The 18847-nt window shown below is 41.7% G+C and overlaps 1 protein-coding gene and 1 long non-coding RNA gene across 3 annotated transcripts; both read left to right on the top strand.

Annotated features, from left to right (window-relative positions):
- The first annotated feature begins 2323 nt into the window (after nt 1–2323).
- LOC123966509 (zinc finger protein 239-like) lies at nt 2324–14636 on the top strand. 2 transcript variants are annotated; one of them, XR_006824002.1, is made up of 3 exons: nt 2324–2503; nt 12179–13051; nt 13088–14636. XR_006824002.1 is itself a non-coding variant. In XM_046042659.1 (2 exons), exons 1-2 carry the CDS (start codon nt 2411–2413, stop codon nt 12956–12958), a joined length of 873 nt encoding a protein of 290 aa, XP_045898615.1. In that variant the 5' UTR covers nt 2324–2410; the 3' UTR covers nt 12959–14636. The 2 variants fall into 2 exon arrangements, 1 of the variants encoding a protein (XP_045898615.1); XM_046042659.1 differs by having other exon boundaries at nt 12179–14636.
- A 2285-nt stretch (nt 14637–16921) lies between these two features.
- LOC123966510 lies at nt 16922–18161 on the top strand. The gene is made up of 3 exons (XR_006824003.1): nt 16922–17607; nt 17860–17924; nt 18050–18161. It is a non-coding gene; the product is annotated as an uncharacterized LOC123966510 (long non-coding RNA).
- Nucleotides 18162–18847: the final 686 nt, after the last annotated feature.

The following is an 18847-nucleotide window of genomic DNA, read 5'->3' as shown; positions in this document are numbered from 1 at the left end:
AGAGGGAAAGGTCTGTTATATGACCAGGTGAGGGGAAGACCTGTGTTAACATCTGGAGTTTCAATGCTGGATAAATGTATGAGATTAGAAAGGAATGATGATCAATGCTGAGGTTGCTCTGTTTCTGCTGGACAGGTGAGTAGGCTAACGTTAGCTTTGCTGTTCCACAAAAAAATGACAAGTTCAGTATTACCGTCTTGTCTGTTGTCATGTTTGTGATGATCCCAGCTGGTTAGGTGTGTGTGTGTACAGGTGAATAGAGAGAAAAGGTACAGGAATAAGGCTTGTTCAGCAGTAAATGTACAGTAGAAGTTACAGATGCTGGATGAATCAAGACTGCAGCTTCTCAGGACTCCACTTGGAGGCTGGCTTGACTGACTCAGTAGCTCCCGTGTGTTGCTGCAAACTGTAAAATAAAGAGTGAAGGAGGTTAGCCCCAAAGTTTTTTTTCTAAAAAACTATTTCAAGTAACTCTCTAGTTAGGGAGGGGTGTTCCGAAGGAGTAGTGAGGGGATTGTTTGTTTGGTTGTTGGACTCAAATATCAACAAACTCTCTGCAGAATTGCATATCCCTTCAATGGCTCCTCTTAAAGGGATACTTTGCGATTCTCATCCAATACAATTTTTGTTATATCTACTTTGTTAAATAGGTAGCTCTCAGTGTTTCGTGTGCTCTGAAAAAAAATCCGGTTTCCCTACACAGCCTTGGGTCTGTAAATTGAACCCAAACAAAGTGCTCTTCTCCCCTTTCCCGTAGTCTTGTGCTTTCCTCGTCCCTCTCCTCTCTCCTCCTATCAGTTCCTGCAGGTTTTCTGGCTCTGGAGCTGCGGAGTCTGGATCTGTGGTTGCGAGTCACCTGCTGCCCCCATGTTCCTGCTCGACACCCTCTGCTGCTCTTCAATGCTTTCCAAAATAAATCATCATTTCTGTTGATTCTACTCAAACACAAGCTGTAACACGACCTCATGTAAATGAGGTCTACTGACCAAAAAGAATTGTAAAACCTGTGGTGATGAGGTGGAAAGAAGTTGGCTAAAAAGCTGTAATTGATACTTCATGTTTTATAATCAGTCAAGCCCGACCAGACAAAAGTGAAAATAAAATTATAAATAATAAAAGTGAAATTATGAACACAGGGTTAAAGCTGGAGGACCAAACTGTTGTTCTGTTTGAATTGTTGTTGTTGACATCTCCTCATTTACCATTGAGTGAAAAATCTCAGACACATCAGACTTCACTCTGTCCTCAGTCATCACACATGGAGAAAATATGGCCCCACTCTGCCACATGGGGGCGCTGTAACCAAAGTCTTTCTGCCTGGTGAATCCATCAGTCTCACAGCTTTAGATCCATTTTCATGATGCTGAGTGGAGAAATGCTTTCTGTACATTGGAGGTTGTATTTACAGTTTTCCTCCTCAGAGGATATTCATGCTTCTCAAAATGATCCATAACTCGTCTCCTCACAACACCTGATGCATTTCTTGTTGTTTCCCCACAGAAGTCAAACACACCTGATGTGGATCACTGTCACGTGTTCATCAACACGCTCACCTGGCAGGTAACAGTCAGAAGCTGTCCAGCAGAAACGTCTCAGTGATCTGGGTCATCACATGTTGTCAGGTGGAGTTTCAGGTGAAGCTCGTGTCCAGACGCCAGAGAGGAACAACAGGTGGGACAAGTGGACGCTGTTTGACTCCTGGCTTCCTCCGAGCATCTCTGAGAGGGAGGAGACACGTGAGGACGAAGGACTTTTATTCACCACACGGGACGTCCTCCCTCGCTGCAGTCTCATTTACACTCCTCACCTGTCACAGGTTTAGAAATCACTCAGTGTCAGTTTCAGACAGCTGATGCTGCTGCTCCAATACTGATCTCAGATCTGTGTCTGTGTCAGGGACAAGAAGCAGCAGTTAACTACTGAAGGACCAGAAGAGACACATCAGTGGCTTATCCTGCTAACTTCAGCTTAAACACACCTTTAAAAAAATGGATTCAACACATTTGATCTTTGGTTTCTATCACTTTGAAAATAATTCTAGGAAAACTTGTCAGAAACAAACACGTCTCTCACGGCCACTTCAGCATAAACACACTTTCATGACCCACAAGTGTTAAATATGGAACAATGAGGACAAAAAGAAATGACTGTTTGAAATGAACTGAATCACCAGAACTCGTTTTAAGGCTGTTTGCAGTCTGGAGAACAGAACAGAGTCTCCAGCTGCTGATACAGTAACGATGGTTTGTGAATCTCTGCGGGACAAAAAGCTTCAATCTGCTAAGCGCTTAGCAACAGTAACTAAGGGGGCGTAAAGCTCCACGAGGTCCCGCAGCGCTCCTGAATCTGAAGAGCTCCGACAGTCACAGAGGAGACCTGCTGGATCTCAGAGACCAGGACCAAGAGCGGGATGGAGGAGGACAACCAGGACCCGGAGCCCCGGAGCAACAACGTCCCCGGAGGACAAACAGCAGGCTCGAGCTCTGATAGCACCGATGTTCAGGTCAGTGTTCATGAACACAGCTAGCAGCTAACAAGAAGCTAACGTGGCGTTAGCTCGGCCTGGTTCCGACACGTAGCTTCATATTGACTGTAAACAAGATGTAATGTAGCAGGATTCAACAGTGGAGCCATCAGAACCCCGTATCTCTACAGAACCCACACTTAATGTGACGGTCGGAACCGGAGAGGAGGAGCAGGAGGAGGAGGTCTCTTGTAGCATGTAGGTGTTAGCATGCTAGCTAACTTAGCTTGCTCAGACTGGACAAAGCTGAAGTTAACTTCCGGTTAGGCAGTTAACAGAAAGTTTCGTTTCTGACTGACTGATCCTCCGTGTTTTGCTCCTCTTACTGTTGTGAAAGCTGTTAGAGGTTTTAGATAAAGTCTCAACGCTGTCTAAAACCGTCTTTTTTATTTGTTACAGTAATATAAAGGGCAATTTAAATTTTATACATGGGACCAGGCCCTGATCATAAACCACTATGCCTCGAGCTGTCAAATCTGGACTAGATTATTATAGAGAGGCTAAAGTTTCTTTTAATGCACAGATTCAGAATTGTGAACCTTTATTCTATTTGTGAAAATATTATATTTAAAGGGGCATTATGGAGTTTTCAGACTTGATAACAGTTCGACCGCAGTAAATAACTTCACTGTAGTGTTAGTGGATGGCTCTTCCTCTGTGGTGTTGTCAGTTTTGTTGCAATAGCCTATTGGATATAGTGTTTTCCACAGGATTTTGTGAGACTATGGTTGGTAGACACCGACCCTCTAGGGGTGTCTGGGGGTTTGCCCCCGTGGAAGAAATATGTGTACATTTTAAAGTTAAGTGCAGTAGTTTGGGACACTAAAAACAAAATAAAGAGGCTTGATCTATGAAGAACTTTGAACTCTTATTAACAATTTTGTACGCTTGTAAAGAATTTGATCATAAACACGCTGTATAGATGATGAAACGGCAAAAAAAGTCCACTCATTTAGGTAATGATTTTCCAGCAACTGTAAACCAAAGAGTAATTTGTAAGCAGTGTTGAGGGTACAAAGTACAAAGTAACGCATTACTGTTGATAACTTCAGTAGTCACATTACACTTACTAATAACATAACCATTGCGTTACTTGCAAACTGGTTCTTGAATTATCTGCACAACAGGAGGGGAGAAAAATAAATCAAACGTCCCTTTTCGTGTGTGTTTGCGTAACACTTTTCCGACCTCACCTTTGATTTCGGCGCCAGTTCATGTGTAAGCTGAAATTGCAGAGCTGCCAAAGAATTCTTTCGAGGGGTGCAGGTATTACTTCATATTGTTTTGTGAAAGGACATCGATACCCTCTGTGGCGAGACTCTTTAGCCTGGGCAGTATTGTACTGACTCTGAGGAGGAACAGGTTGACTGACAAACAATTTGAGAGACTCCTGCTCAGGGTGCGAGCTACAGAGGAGCCAGGGGGAACTTAGCTCCCCTTTAATAAGACATCAGCTTCCCTAAAAGCATGATTTGTGATATTTTGGGGGTCTCTAAAATATTGACAGCTTGCTTTATTCACATTAATCTCTATATTTCTCTGTCATCATGGATCATGCGGAGCATCAGACTTCATCCAGCCAGAGGGAACGATCACCGACCATCTGCAGCGGGCCGGTCGCTCTGTGATCTCCTGTCCTGGTCCGCCCCACTCCCTCTCCGGTACGGGTTGTGTCGCTAGTAGGACCGACACGCTGTGAACGGTTCAGGATCGTTCCCTGTAGCTGGATGAATATTACACATGATCCATGTTAGGGCTGAACAATTAATTGCATTTGCGATATTATCGCGATGTAAAAAACGAGATTTCCTAATCTCAAAGGCTGCGATTACACTCTGGTCACATGACACCAAAGAAGTTGATGCTTTGTCTGCACCTTACGCTGTACCTTGCCTTCTTGTTGTACAACGGCCTTAAGCTGCCCCCCGTGGGTAACGTGGTGCTGGTGGGTGAAATCGTCGGGCCATCTGCCGCTTTGACGGACAGGAAAAATGCACAACAGAAAGACGTGTAGTAAGCGTATAGTAGCGATTGGCGCCTGCGTCACACACACAGCCTCCAGTCAGCTCAGAAAATATCTGTAAAACAGCATTTCAAACTAAATGCACAAGTCCTTAAGAGGCCCAGTCTGTCCCGAGTTACAGCCCGGTTAGAGCCAGTGCGCTGCTCAGCCGTATCGGAGGCTGCGGGGGAACTCTGGTGTTATAGGAGAATTACTAAGCTTGTCTATTAAACACGAGAGGCGACACTCGGTTTTATTTTCGGTGGCAAACTTTTGAATGGAACCTAAATTATTGTATTTTTTTGTTTGCTTACTGCGATCTAGAAAGATGAACTGCTAAGAGATGGAGATGAACTGTGGGTTTTGTATTGAGCGCTTTCTGTATAACACACTGTGGTGAACTTAGTTTTTCTTGTGGTCTGTAGGCTGACCTGATGATATTATATCATATTATTTAATGCCATGACTTGACTCGAATTATCTACCTCATATTATTATTATTTGATATATCTTCTCCACCATTGCTCATAATAATAATTCTACCTAATTCTTCATAACACAAGAAAGTGTAGTTCTATCTAATATTGTGTTGGTCACACTATACACCGATTTACTGCTTGTCCATTTTGAATAATAAAGAAGGTTATGAGCTTAAAAATTAATCGCATATTAAATCGCAATATTGGAGAAAAAAAAATCGCAATTAGATTATTTTCCAATAATCCACGCACTACTGCAGCTGGGGGCTCCCCGCAACTTTCTAAATTCTTCCCTCTCATGAAGAAAAGAAAACTCAAGGTCTCAAACACAGCCGCAGCTGTTGTGTGAAGCGTAATTGTAGCAAAATGGCTGCATATGATAATAAAAATGATTCAGCAGTAAGAATCACAGTCTTCATTATTTAAAAAAATAAATGTTTCCAGTGAAATGTCCAAATCTAGCCTTGTTCTTCTCTTGACAAATGATGGGCTGATGTTCACAATTTTGCTGTCAGCTTTGTAGTATTAAAGAGCATAAAAGAGAGATCCTGTGTATGTCCTCATTGTAAAAAGGATTTGTGTTGATCTGAGCAGATATGAGGTGTAACTATATATTGTTGTTGTGTATCACAGGTGATGTTACGCAGTAATCCAAAAGTAATGTAACTTGTTACTTTCAGCAGTGAGTAATCTAGTAAAGTAAGGCATTACTTTAAAAAAGTAACTACTGATGTGTAATCCATTACCTTTTTTGAGTAACTACCCCAACACTGTTTCTAAGTACTTTCCCTTACATTGTAATTTACTTTTAATGGACACATGTAACATGTTTAATACTTTCTGTGAATATAATGCAATTAATCTTTCCACACTGTACACGTTGAGTTAAAACCTTATTTTAAAAAACAGATTTTGTCACGTGTATCCTCCATCTTTGCGCTACATTTACCGAGTCTGACGCAATTTGATAAATTATATTGTATGTTGTGCTCGTATCGTACAATAAAGACTTAATAGCCTGTCTTCAGGTAAGCCTCTCATCCTGTAACACTCGTTACGAAGCGAGAAAAAGACAGAATAAAGTCACTAACTGTGCATTCACACTAAATGCGAATTTAATCCTTGCAACCCACAAATACCACAGCTGTATGAAACCAAAGTAAACATTTTGCTGTGATTTATTTATATATATATTTTATTGATATTATTTATATTATATATTTATTTGCAATAAAAAAATCTAACTGATGCTGAAATAACTACAATATGATGCCGTTTGTTTGCTGAGTTTGGATCGATCAGGGCTATGCTATGCTAACAAGTTCACAGTAAAGAACGATAGCTGGAATAAAGTTACAGACACATATTATTTGAACTCACCAGGTAGTTCAACTTCCTCGCTTTCTTTCTCCCAGTAATGCCCAGTTTTGTCCGTTTTATATATAAATATGAAGTAATAGTGCAACAGAGCTCTGGGTGCCAACCAATGCTAACGACAACAGTGGAACCGGATGTGCACGGAAGCTAGCAGCTAGCTGCTGAGAAGCTCGAGTGAAGATGAAGCAACTTTGTAATCCCCAAAACTAAAGTAAAAAGCTAATTTAATAAAAGCAGTTTACTCTGAGCTCCTCCTGCGGTTAAAGGCGTAGTTGTCGGAGCAGAATCCAGCAATCCTATGGGTGTTTATTTGTCCAAAAGCTGCAGCGCTGCTCCCGGCTCTGTCCTCTGCTTAGTAGTTCTCCGCCGGCCAGCGGCATTTCAATCACCTGCTCGGCCTGGCCCTCTCCACACAACGCTATGAAGCCGTTGGTGACATCCAGACAATCTCAACGCTGATAGGCTGCCTCTCATTTAGCTATCACCTTTTAAATTAAACTTGAAGTTGTTTAAGCCATGTGCTAATTAACAGTCAGGACAATAAAATGAATGCTGCTTTTAAAAATACATCTTTTATAAGTGTTTCTGCTGCAGAAACAGAAAGTTCCACTGACATCAAGTCCTGTCATGGACCAAACAGGTATATACAGTAAGAAATAGGTGTCTGTGCAGCGCTGTGCGAGCACTGATCTGAACAGTTGATCTGCTGTCTAGTGACGAAGCAGCTTACATGTCGGTACTGCAACACACTGGGACAAACTGACACTATTTTAATATACGAAGACGGGAATGACGTCATGCATTACATTTGCCAAATTTACAAGAAGGGACCAATAAAAACAATTTTGTAGCGATTCACAACATTTTTATAGTTTCCTCTTACTCAACACCTTACAAAACTCCGTGATTTTGTTAATGGGAGTTTGGGACGGATTAGCCGCTGACAGGAGAACTGCTTTTTTCTTTAGAAAGTAAACATGTCTGTTTTGTAATCTTGCGAACTCGACAGCAACACGTTCTCCAACTGTGAACGTTGCCATTATCATACATCTTATAAAAGTTAGAGCACATTTGCAATGTAAACAGGAACAATGTGCATCATAATTATTTGCCACTCTCAATGCCATTAACAATTAATTGACCAATCAACGGTACAGCTCATAACTAGAGCCCGACCGAAATGGGATTTTTAAGTCCAATACCAATTTTGATATTTTCATTGCTATAATATTATTGCTATAATAATAATGATAAACAGGCCTCTCCTACATAGGTAAATAATTACATATGTACACTGCTCAAACAAAATAAAGGGAACACTTAAACAACACAATGTGACTCCAAGTCAGTCACACTCCTGTGAAATCAAACTGCCCATCAACACTGATTGACAATCAGTTTCACATGCTGTTGTGCAAATGGAAAAGACAACAGGTGGAAATTATATGCAATTAGCAAGACACCCCCGATAAAGGAGTGGTTCTGCAGGTGGTGACCACAGACCACTTCTCAGTTCCCATGCTTCCTGGCTGGTGTTTTGGTCACTTCTGAATGCTGGCGGTGCTTTCACTCTAGTGGTAGCATGAGACGGAGTCTACAACCCACACAAGGGTTCAGGTAGTGCAGCTCATCCAGGATGGCACATCAATGCGAGCTGTGGCAAGAAGGTTTGCCGTGTCTGTCAGCGTAGTTTCCAGAGCACGGAGGCGCTACCAGGAGACAGGCCAGTACATCAGGAGACGTGGAGGAGGCCGTAGGAGGGCAACAACCCAACAGCAGGACCGCTACCTCCGCCTTTGTGCAAGGAGGAGCAGGAGGAGCACTGCCAGAGCCCAAATGTGCATGTGTCTGCTCAAACGGTCAGAAACAGACTCCATGAGGGTGGTATGAGGGCCCGACGTCCACAGGTGGGGGTTGTACCGTGCAGGACGTCAAGATTGGTAAATTCGCCACTGGCGCCCTGTGCTCTTCACAGATGAAAGCAGGTTGACACTGAGCACATGTGACAGACGTGACAAAGTCTGGAGACGCCGTGGAGAACGTTCTGCTGCCTGCAACATCCTCCAGCATGACCGGTTTGGCGGTCGGTCAGTAATGGTGTGGGGTGGCATTTCTTTGGGGGGCCGCACAGCCCTCCATGTGCTCGCCAGAGGTAGCCTGACTGCCATTAGGTACCGAGATGAGATCCTCAGACCCCTTGTGAGACCATATGCTGGTGCGGTTGGCCCTGGGTTCCTCCTAATGCAACACAATGCTAGACCTCATGTGGCTGGAGTGTGTCAGCAGTTCCTGCAAGAGGAAGACATTGATGCTATGGACTATCTATCCATCCACCAACGCCACGTTGCACCACAGACTGTCCAGGAGTTGGCGGATGCTTTAGTCCAGGTCTGGGAGGAGATCCCTCAGGAGACCATCCGCCACCTCATCAGGAGCCCAGGCGTTGTAGGGAGGTCATACAGGCACGTGGAGGCCACACACACTACTGAGCCTCATTTTGACTTGTTTTAAGGACATTACATCAAAGTTGGATCAGCCTGTAGTGTGGTTTTCCACTTTGATTTTGAGTGTGACTCCAAATCCAGACCTCCATGGGTTGATAGATTTGATTTCCATTGATAATTTTTGTGTGATTTTGTAGTCAGCACATTCAACTATGTAAAGAAAGGAGTATTTAATGAGATTATTTCATTCATTCAGATCTAGGATGTGTTATTTTAGTGTTCCCTTTATTCTTTTGAGCAGTGTATTTTAGTCATGCAATAGTTATTAGGCCTACCTTACATATAATCTGCCACAATGACTACTTTCTAAAACATGCCACCTATGATACAGTGACACACAGGAAACACTGCTGTTTTAATTAATCTACTATATGACTGTCTACAACGAGGACCTGCAACTTTCACACTAACGTTTCACACTTAAAAGAAGTAGTAACGTTAGAGAACTTTGTTAGGCAGGAAGCCGTGTTAGATTCTTGTACAGCTCACTTTTATTCACAAGTGCGCTCTGGTTTAATAATTTCTGACACGCTGACTGTAACTAGAGTCAAGCAGCTCGCAGATATATTTAGAATCCCTCAAACACTATAGTTTAAACGCTCATTTACGTTAGCGCTCCTCCACTGATAAACACGGCATTGGCATTGTGACTAATTTAGTAACGGAAAGTTATGTTAAATAATAGTTAGAAGTAATGAACTAGGGAGAAATGAGAGGACTGACTACTGTTTCAGAATAAATCTACTCCACACTTGCTTTGTACAGTTACATGCGTTGTTGGGTAAGAGGCTGAACGAAAATTACCCGAACCTTTTAATTCGTGTATGATTCGTTAATATACAGCTCAACGAAATAACTAATAACAGTTTATGTTTGCTGTTACCATTGGATGTACTTATAACTATCACTGAATTAATTTGATACTGAAGAAATCCCAAAAACCGGAGGATTCTGAGGAAACAGTTCGTATTCCAGTTGCTAGTGAGTTAGTGAGCCAATATCATGTAGCTGCAGCCTCCAGTACTGCAGCTACATGATATTGTCCTGTTTTTCAAACTAAAAATGTTGATTTTCAAGCTCATCTTAATTACATTTAATCAGGCACAGCCATTGCCCACGTGTATCTGTATCTTTATCAAGTATAACACACAAAGTTACACAAATTGGACTCTTTAAATATCAAAATCAATATTTTTCTGTTTTGGTTTTAAGACAGAAAGACTAAAAATGATTTGGTTTTTGAAACAAAATAATCAAAGAACGAACCATACACGGAGTCTGCACTTGATTCTTAGATGCCTTGCCACATGGACAATTCTGAATTCAAATGCCAAAAATAGATATTCTAAATGTTAATAAGATAATGTTGATGGAACGCAAAAGCTGGAAGTGCAGCGCCCGTCGCATGTGGTGTGCACATAACAGAAACCAGTGTTCCACAGTATTATGTTCCCCCTATATTTGGCAAACCACCACTGCTGGATAAATGAGCCCCACTAGTAAAATTCCACGCGATCATTAATATAAAAAAGGGCTAACACTCAACGCTTGCTTCCTTTCCTCATTCTTCAAAGGGCATCTAGGCCATATAACAGGTGCTGTTATAAGAGCAGTGTTAAAGAGGTGGTATTATGCTTTTTGTCTTTTTCCCTCTTCTTTATTGAGTTATATATCTTTTTTTTGTGCATGTAATAGATTTGCAAAGTGAAAAAACCCAAAGTCCACCCCAAAGGGAGTTCTCATCTCCCACAGAAAACTCTGCTCTGAACTGCTTGAAAACCGCTCGTTTGTAGTCCAGCCGCTTCCCTTTCATCCCTTTGACCTTACAGGGATGAAAGCAAACACCTCGCCAAGCGGTTAGTCCGACACACCCTCAAAAACACCAGTGGAAAAACACTGAGCTGCAGCACACACACCTCTTCTACATTTATTTATTCATTTAGCTGACCAAAGCGACTTACAATTGCTATATATGTCAGAGGTCGCACGCCTCTGGAGCCACTAGGTGTTAAGTGTCTTACTCAGGGACACAATGGTGGATGTGTCACAGTGGGGGATTGAACCCGGGTCTCTTTTGATGTTAGATACTTTTGTTACAGATTAGTAACTCACCACTCTGAAACTCTTGCTCCTTAACTAAGAACTGCACATGTGCAACTCCCAACAAGGATCATTTAGAGGCAAGATGCATCACTCCATAGCTAAAACGAAGCGTTCAACACAAAAGAGTAGCTGCAGCAATGTGCAGTATGACAAACGTATGTTGTTGTTTTTTTTAATTAGAACATGTAAACCTGTTCTGGTACAACCCCTAAATAAGATTTTCAACCTGAAAAATGAGCATAATACCGCCTCTTTAATTAAGGACGGTTTTGTTGGACCCACAGAAGATAATCCACAGATGTGTACTATGATCTACAAATATTTCACTATCCACAAATATGTATTTTTACATTTGTCTTGTGTTAAATCATATCCACAAGAAGTAATTTGTACATGTGCACTGGGTCTTGCACATTTGTGCAGCACTTCCACATTACTTTGTGACATGTGTGACTTCCCTTTTATGCACTTGTGGAAAAGTGTGTCAATACCTGCAAACGTGCACATTTATATTTTTTCATATTTTAATGTTGTCATCTCGTCACACCCCTGTTCAAAACGGTAGTCCACAAACAATGGGTGACGTCATGGAGGCTACGTCCACTTCTTTAATACGGCCTGTGCTACAGGCTGACAGCTTTTGTTTGAGCTTGTTTGAAACCTTTTGCTATTACCAAGCAGGTGGATTGATTGAGTATTGGCTTTAACTTTTTTTGCACGTGGATTTACTTCCCTTCATCTCCACAGAAGATTGCCTGTGTGTTTGTGTGTGTGTGTGTGTGTGTGTGTGTGTGTGTGTGGAGGAGCCGACAGAGAGTATGGTCAGAGGAGGAAGCCTGATAATAATTACTACATTCATTCATTAGGGGCCTGTTTAATAATGCATTTTGGTGCCCTTTGCTAAATAAAATTAGTTTTTGTTAATCATTGCATTTCAGCCATCTTTTGTGATGTGTTTATTGCACATGTTCATATTGCGATGAAGATTAAAATGCCCCTCTGTGGACAAAGCCCTGCAGTTTGTTATTACAGGGATGCAAGCAAACATGCATTAGTGCATTAGTCATTCTTGAACATTGTGGTTTATGTTCCACAGACATGCTCTAAATGTCATTTATTCTTCTGGATAGCTCGCTCCACCATGACATCTCACTCACTGTCTTTCTCTCTGTACGTCTATCTGTTACAGAAACTGAGAGGAAGAGAGGGAATCAACCGCTGTCATCACTGTGATAAATCCTTCTCAACATCTGGATCTTTAAAGATTCATCAGAGAATTCACACTGGAGAGAAACCGTACAGATGCGACCAGTGTGGGAAAACCTTCACTCGATCAGGTGAACTAAAAGTCCACCAACGTGTTCACACTGGAGAGAGACCGTACAGGTGTGACCAATGTGGTAAAGCTTTCACTGCATCAGGTGAACTAAAAAAACATAAACGTTTTCACACTGGAGAGAAACCGTACAGCTGTGACCAATGCAGCGCAGCGTTCACTACATCTGGTTGCCTAAAAATCCACCGACGTGTTCACACTGGAGAGAAACCGTACAGTTGCGACCAATGTGTGGCGGCGTTCACGACATCTGGTTGCCTAAAAATACACCAACGTGTTCACACTGGGGAAAAACCATACAGCTGTGATCAATGTGGAAAAGCGTTCACAACATCCGATAAACTAAAAATTCATGGACGTGTTCACACTGGGGAGAAACCATACTGGTGTGAGCAGTGTGGAAAAAATATCCCTACATCAGCTGAACTAAAAAGGCACTGTCGTGTTCACACTGGAGAGAAACCGTACAGCTGTGGCCTGTGTGTGAAAGCTTTCACTACATCAACTGACCTAGAAACCCACAAACGTGTTCACACTGGAGAGAAACCGTACTGCTGTGATCAATGTGGGAAAGCTTTCACTCAGAGTGGTTCCCTTAAACGTCACCAACGCAGTCACAGTGCTTCATTTTAACTTTTTCATCATGCTACAGGATTCTTCTCTACAAACTGAGTGATAAACAACAATAACTGTATATTTTTGAGCAGCACGTCATGGCTACAATAACATACATTCTACTGAGTAGGGCTGAACGATTAATTGCATTTGCCATATTATCGCAATGTGATAAAACCAGATTTTCTAATCACAAAGGCTGCGATTACACTCTGGTCACATGACACCCAAGACTAAACCAGTCTGCAGAGGAAGCATCAAATTTGCACGTTACGCTGTAACGTTGACTTGTTGTTGTACAATGTAGCTGACACTACAGAAACTTAACTGTCACTCAGGGAATGAAAGTAGCTCCTGCGGATAACTTGGTGGTGGGTGAAATCTTTGGGCCATCCGCCGCTTTGACGGACAGAAAAAAAGACAGAAAAGAAAACGGAAAGACACGTGTAAACGTATTACGGCGATCTGCGCCTGCATCACATCACACACAGCCACCAGTCAGCTCAGGAAATATCTGTGAAACAGCATTTCAAACCAAACTCACAAGTCTGAAAGTGGCCCAGTCTGTCAAGAGTGCGCTACTTATCAGCATCGGAGGCTGCGGGGGGGCTTTTATGGCGTGTATGAAAATGTCAGCCTTATTCTATCAGCTCGGCTGACCTCGAAGTTATCCATCGATCCTGCTTCGTTACAGCCCCTGATTCACTTGGATTTTCACTTTTAAGGAACAACTATTCTCTCTAAGTAGTAGAGTTGAATATTTGTTCATGAATAGTAGTAATAGTTTTTATTCTACCTATGTACTTTACTATAATAAAGTATTATTTTCCCACTGTCCATTTATTTGTGAAGTATTTCCTTGATTACGCGTTTCGTAACGAAATGTTAAAAACTTGCCTATTGCTGTTGAGAAAAGTCCAAGGTGATTTCATCAAGACACCTGCTTTGCCCAACCAAAACTTCAACCCTGGATGGATCAGCCTTCGTAATCACCACATGACCTCAGTATGACACTGAGTCAAATGATAACAGGTGGAGATGGTAACCTTTTTCTATGTTCACAGATGCTCTCTGGTGTCAGATGTGAATGTCCTCCTTGATCTGTCTCCTGCTCGGTGACTGTTGTTGTCGAAGCGAATTGAGCTCTGAAGCTTGAACCAATGTGGATTTTCTCTCGTGCTCTCTCAAAATGCAGGCATGCTGAGTAACGTTAGTGTGGAATAATCCAACACTCCTCTTTCTTTTAGCGGCTCTCTCTAAATCTTGCTTGCTTCTCTCTCTCCTTTTCACTCTTCTGCTCTGTCTTGTTCTGTGTTAAATATTTAGGTATTTCTCTTTCTCCTTAAGTCGTTAGCTGTTGTACTTATTCAGCCGCACGTAATCTGTGCAGACTGACCTGAGGTACCTAAGCGGTTACCATCTCCACCTGAATACATCCACCTGTTATCATGTGACCGTGCTGGACTAGAGTCATGTGATGAGGAAGTTCAGTTTGTTTAAGAAGGCCATGGGATGTGGTCAAAAGCTCCAACAAAGAGGTAGTATGTGAGGCTTGAGTTTAGACTCATTTATTACTAAAGTGTCTCGTCACACCCAAGTTTATTACAGATTTGTTCCCAAGGTCAAGAATGAACCTCCACCATTGCTGTTCTTGTGTTGCAGTTAAACGTATTTTCATTAAATAATCTGTATTTTACATCTGTATTTACTGTTTTTATTTTATTTTATTTTTTATGTCTGAATGAGGTTTTATTTAGATTGAAAGCAAAGCCAAATCCAGTCGATGCGACGCAGATTTCACTCAAGTTGACAACAGTCAGTTTGAAGTGTTTCATCTTAAATCAAAGATTGAAGATGCTGTTTTCGATTTTGCTTTCTTGTTTTTCTCGTCTTTATAATTATATTTGTGCCCTGCAGGACCAAACATAAAAACATCAACCAGAGTGGTCTGTAGTTGCTGTAAAGTAATTACTGTAATTAAATACTAAAATAGTTAGAACGGCTAATTTAGTAATTAATTTAACAATAGCACAGCAGACAATAGGTTCAGGTACCACTTTGCTGCTCTCTTTTGTAGATGCGACAGCTCCCTCTGCTGGCTGTAGAGAGTGATTACATCTACCTGTACTTCACCTGTGCAGGCCGACTGTAGGAGAGTGTTGGGTGATCTTTCTCTGGCGTTACTTTGTGTAACATGGAAAACACATTTTGTGATGTTGCCCACTCCACTCTACAGATTTCCTTTTTGTAAAGGTTAAAGACAGTGAGTCAAGTTTTAATACCTTTAATCCTCCGTGTATATTGGATATAAAGAGAGATAAGGCAGAGTCTGTTACCTGGGCGGCTTTCTGCTCAGGTGAATTGTGTTGAGTTCAGACCTGCATCAACATGTTCAACAGCTCACATTGCTTGTGGTGGGAAATTACACAATTACATTGCCTCATGTAAGCAGAATTTTAGGGCACTTGTACTTTACTATTTCTAGTATTTCTATGTCATGCTGCTTCTACTGTACCACATATATCTGACAGCTGTAGTTCCAGGTTACTCTTCAGATTACCATGTTACCTGTACAACATGTATGTATGTATGAGCCATGTAAGCCATATTTCCATCCAATTGTCACGCAATTTTTTTTTTTTGGCTACCAGCCATTTCTCCGCGCTGAATGGGAATATCCAGCAAGATGCTGACAGTGGAAACAGCTCATCAGACGTGAGTTGCATGTTTGCTACATCTGATCTTATTTGGCAAAAGTGTTTCCATTTCCCATTTAGCACATTTACTTTTTTTTTCGACAAAGGCAAAAATAACCTCAAGCGAGCCTAAATACTTTTTCGCGAAACTAAGGTTTTTTCCCCCCCGAATTTTGCCAATTCCATCAACCTTTTCTAATGTGATACTTCAAAATGCGCAAAACAGTGATGGAAACATGGCTTTAGATTAAACCTCCAACATTATGTAAAGTAGTTATTATAAGCTCCACCAGCTGAAACACTTCAGATACAAGTACTGTAAACACTTCTGTAATTGTAATTAAGTTTTTTTTTGAATGCAGGACCTTCACTTGCTTTGGAGCAAAGATGTTTTGTAAGAAGATGTGAATAGCTGTGCAGGGAGGGACACGGGTGGGGCTCAAGTTGTTTTTCTCTGAGACTGGTTCAGCTGCTCTCCAACTGAGATCAGACATGTGTCAACAGCTCTGCTGCAGTTTATTTATTGAGCTTTAAGAATTCCAGTAACTACAGACCATTCACCGTCTACATTATTGTCAGAGACTAAATTAAAAACAAAGAGACATTAAAAAGCAGCTTCTGAAAGCAGAACAATAAAGAGTTTTACAACAGAAACAAACAGAAACCATCCCCCAAAATCTACAATATGACCTGAACACAGAAACATAAACCGCAGTCTGATATAATGCAGCATGTATCACGATCTGGGCCCGTAGTTTGCTGTGCCGCAAATGGGATTTTGGATGACGATGTAGCCAAGGACCAATCACTGAATAGCTTTCCTTATTTAAAAATATTCTCTGATGAATTCACATTGAACGGTGAAATTCCTAAGAGGAGTTTATATTCAACACACGTTTAACAATTAAGAATTTTCAAGAGAATACATTATGATATACACATTGGAAATGAAAGATAAAAAGTTGATCTTTATATGAGTGCCATAACTACTCATGTGAAGCCGGCTATTTGCATGAACTGTGTTTGCTTCTGTCGGATTACTGGGGGGTGTTGTTGAGAAACGCGTGACAATGTGTGGAGCTGTAGCATAAGTGCTATCATTGTTTCCATGACTATTCGGCATTTTGATGGTTGTGACGGGCCTAAATCATCAGCATTGCTGCATTTGTCCTGATGCAAAGAAACAAAGTGTCATCACCACCTTCAGTTTAACTGAAAATGGTGAGATGACGTCCCTCACCAACTCGCCGACATAATTTATGCCTGCGCTGTCCGACCCCGTCTAATTACCTGTGTGTCGTCAAATAATTCAGAAATTCTTCCCCTACTGAAGGATTTGCACATGTCTCTGTCTCCACAGCGCCATCACAAGCCCCTACTGGCATTTGATAACTTTATTTCATTCTTAAGTTTAAAAGTAGGAGTAAATTTCATGAATTCTCAGCACTTAAGACTCAAATGGCACTTTGAGAAGCTTGATGAATACCGGCTAACATCAAAGGTGGAAACTGCATGCAGCAGTGTGAGAGACAGAGGTTCAGTGCCCCAATGTGACCCATCCACCAATGTGTCCCTGACCAAGACATGTACCCCATGTTGCTCCAGAGGCGTGCGACCTCTGACATATACAGCAATTGTAAGTCGCTTTGGATAAAAAGCGTCAGCTAAATGTGAATGTATGTATTTCATTTTCAGAAGCAGGAATCTGTTACCTTAAAAGTGATGCAATTTCTTTCTTGCTCTCTGTGGTCATGCAGAAATATTGTATTTTTTTCATTTATTAATAGAGGTTCTCACATGTTATTTATATGTTTTTATTCTCACCTGTGGACTACAACATATTCGCCTGTGACTTGTTGTTCGGTTTGCTTTGTGTTTTTCTTTTTCATCTTTGTGTGACAGCAGCAGGACACAAACGTTCAGGGGCGAAATAGATGGACTGCAGATGGTCAGTTTCTGTATCAGCAGCAGGTCAGTATGAATTAATCTCTGTGAGGACTTTATATTTTCTACAGATTATGAAACGAAAAACTACGAAGGCAGCAACAACAACAGCAACAAGAAGTGCGCCAAGTAACAGATCAACGACTAGTCCGACATGTTCTCTGCTATGAAGGAAACTCCTGTTTCCTTCTGCTTTTCTTACATCCTTGTTTCCTCTGAACTTTTTTCCTTCATCCATCTTTTCTCTGTCCTTGATTACTTTATCTTTGTTTTCTCCAGCTGAGATGTTTCCAGTGGTGTGACCTGCAGAGCAGAAACAGGTGTGAGGTATCAGCTGTCAGCAGGTGAACAGAATGTCAGACATTATCTACTGCACTTTGATCACATGACTCGTAGCAGCTGTTTCCTCTAAAGTCTCATCAGCAACATCTTTCTAAAACACAAACATCTGATCTGTGATGTTTCTCAGCTCAACTACCAGGAAGCAGCTTCACCTGAGAGACAAAGACACACTCTGAGCTCTACACGCTCACCTGAGAGACAAAGAGACACTCTGAGCTCTACACGCTCACCTGAGAGACAAAGAGACACTCTGAGCTCTACACGCTCACCTGAGAGACAAAGAGACACTCTGAGCTCTACACGTTTACCTGTTACTGATAGAATGATGATACTCAAGCGATCTATTCTGGACTTGAAGCAGCGCCACCTGACCCAATCACACTCATATGTCCCAGCGTCATTGATGGTGACGTTCCTCAGAATCACAGAAAAGTTTCCGTCCTTCACCTCTGGATCTTTCAGCTCCACTCGATCACGATAAGATGGATCCAGGTATTTTTCAAATGAGGTGTTTACTCGGAAGTACATAAGAGGTTTATCTAACCACGGCTTATTTCTCATCCAAATTAGATCTGACTCCATGTATTTACTTGGAACCCGACACTCAAGAGTGACGTCCTCTCCTGGATCCACCTTCAGCTCCAGTGTCTCTGAACAGAAAGAGAAAAGCCTCCAGTCAGGACTTGTAATGTTTCCTGTTGTTCAAACATCTTTTGATGGAAGCAGCAGAGATCAGGTCTCTATAAAACAGCACATGTGAACTCAGCAGCATTTCAAACCCTGTTCTCAGACAACTTGAGTCCCAGCTGCAGAAAGGAGAGACTAACTCCTCTGCTGCAGCTGCACGCTGACTTCATGTTGCTCATTTCTACAGCTGTCAGTCAAGTCGTCCTCCGCACCATCAGACAGGAGACATTTTACTTTC

The sequence above is a fragment of the Micropterus dolomieu genome, unplaced genomic scaffold, assembly GCF_021292245.1.
Source record: "Micropterus dolomieu isolate WLL.071019.BEF.003 ecotype Adirondacks unplaced genomic scaffold, ASM2129224v1 contig_13586, whole genome shotgun sequence".
NCBI classification, from domain to species: domain Eukaryota; kingdom Metazoa; phylum Chordata; class Actinopteri; order Centrarchiformes; family Centrarchidae; genus Micropterus; species Micropterus dolomieu.
Note: the sequence above shows the minus strand (reverse complement) of the source record. Positions and strands in the feature narration are given on the sequence as shown.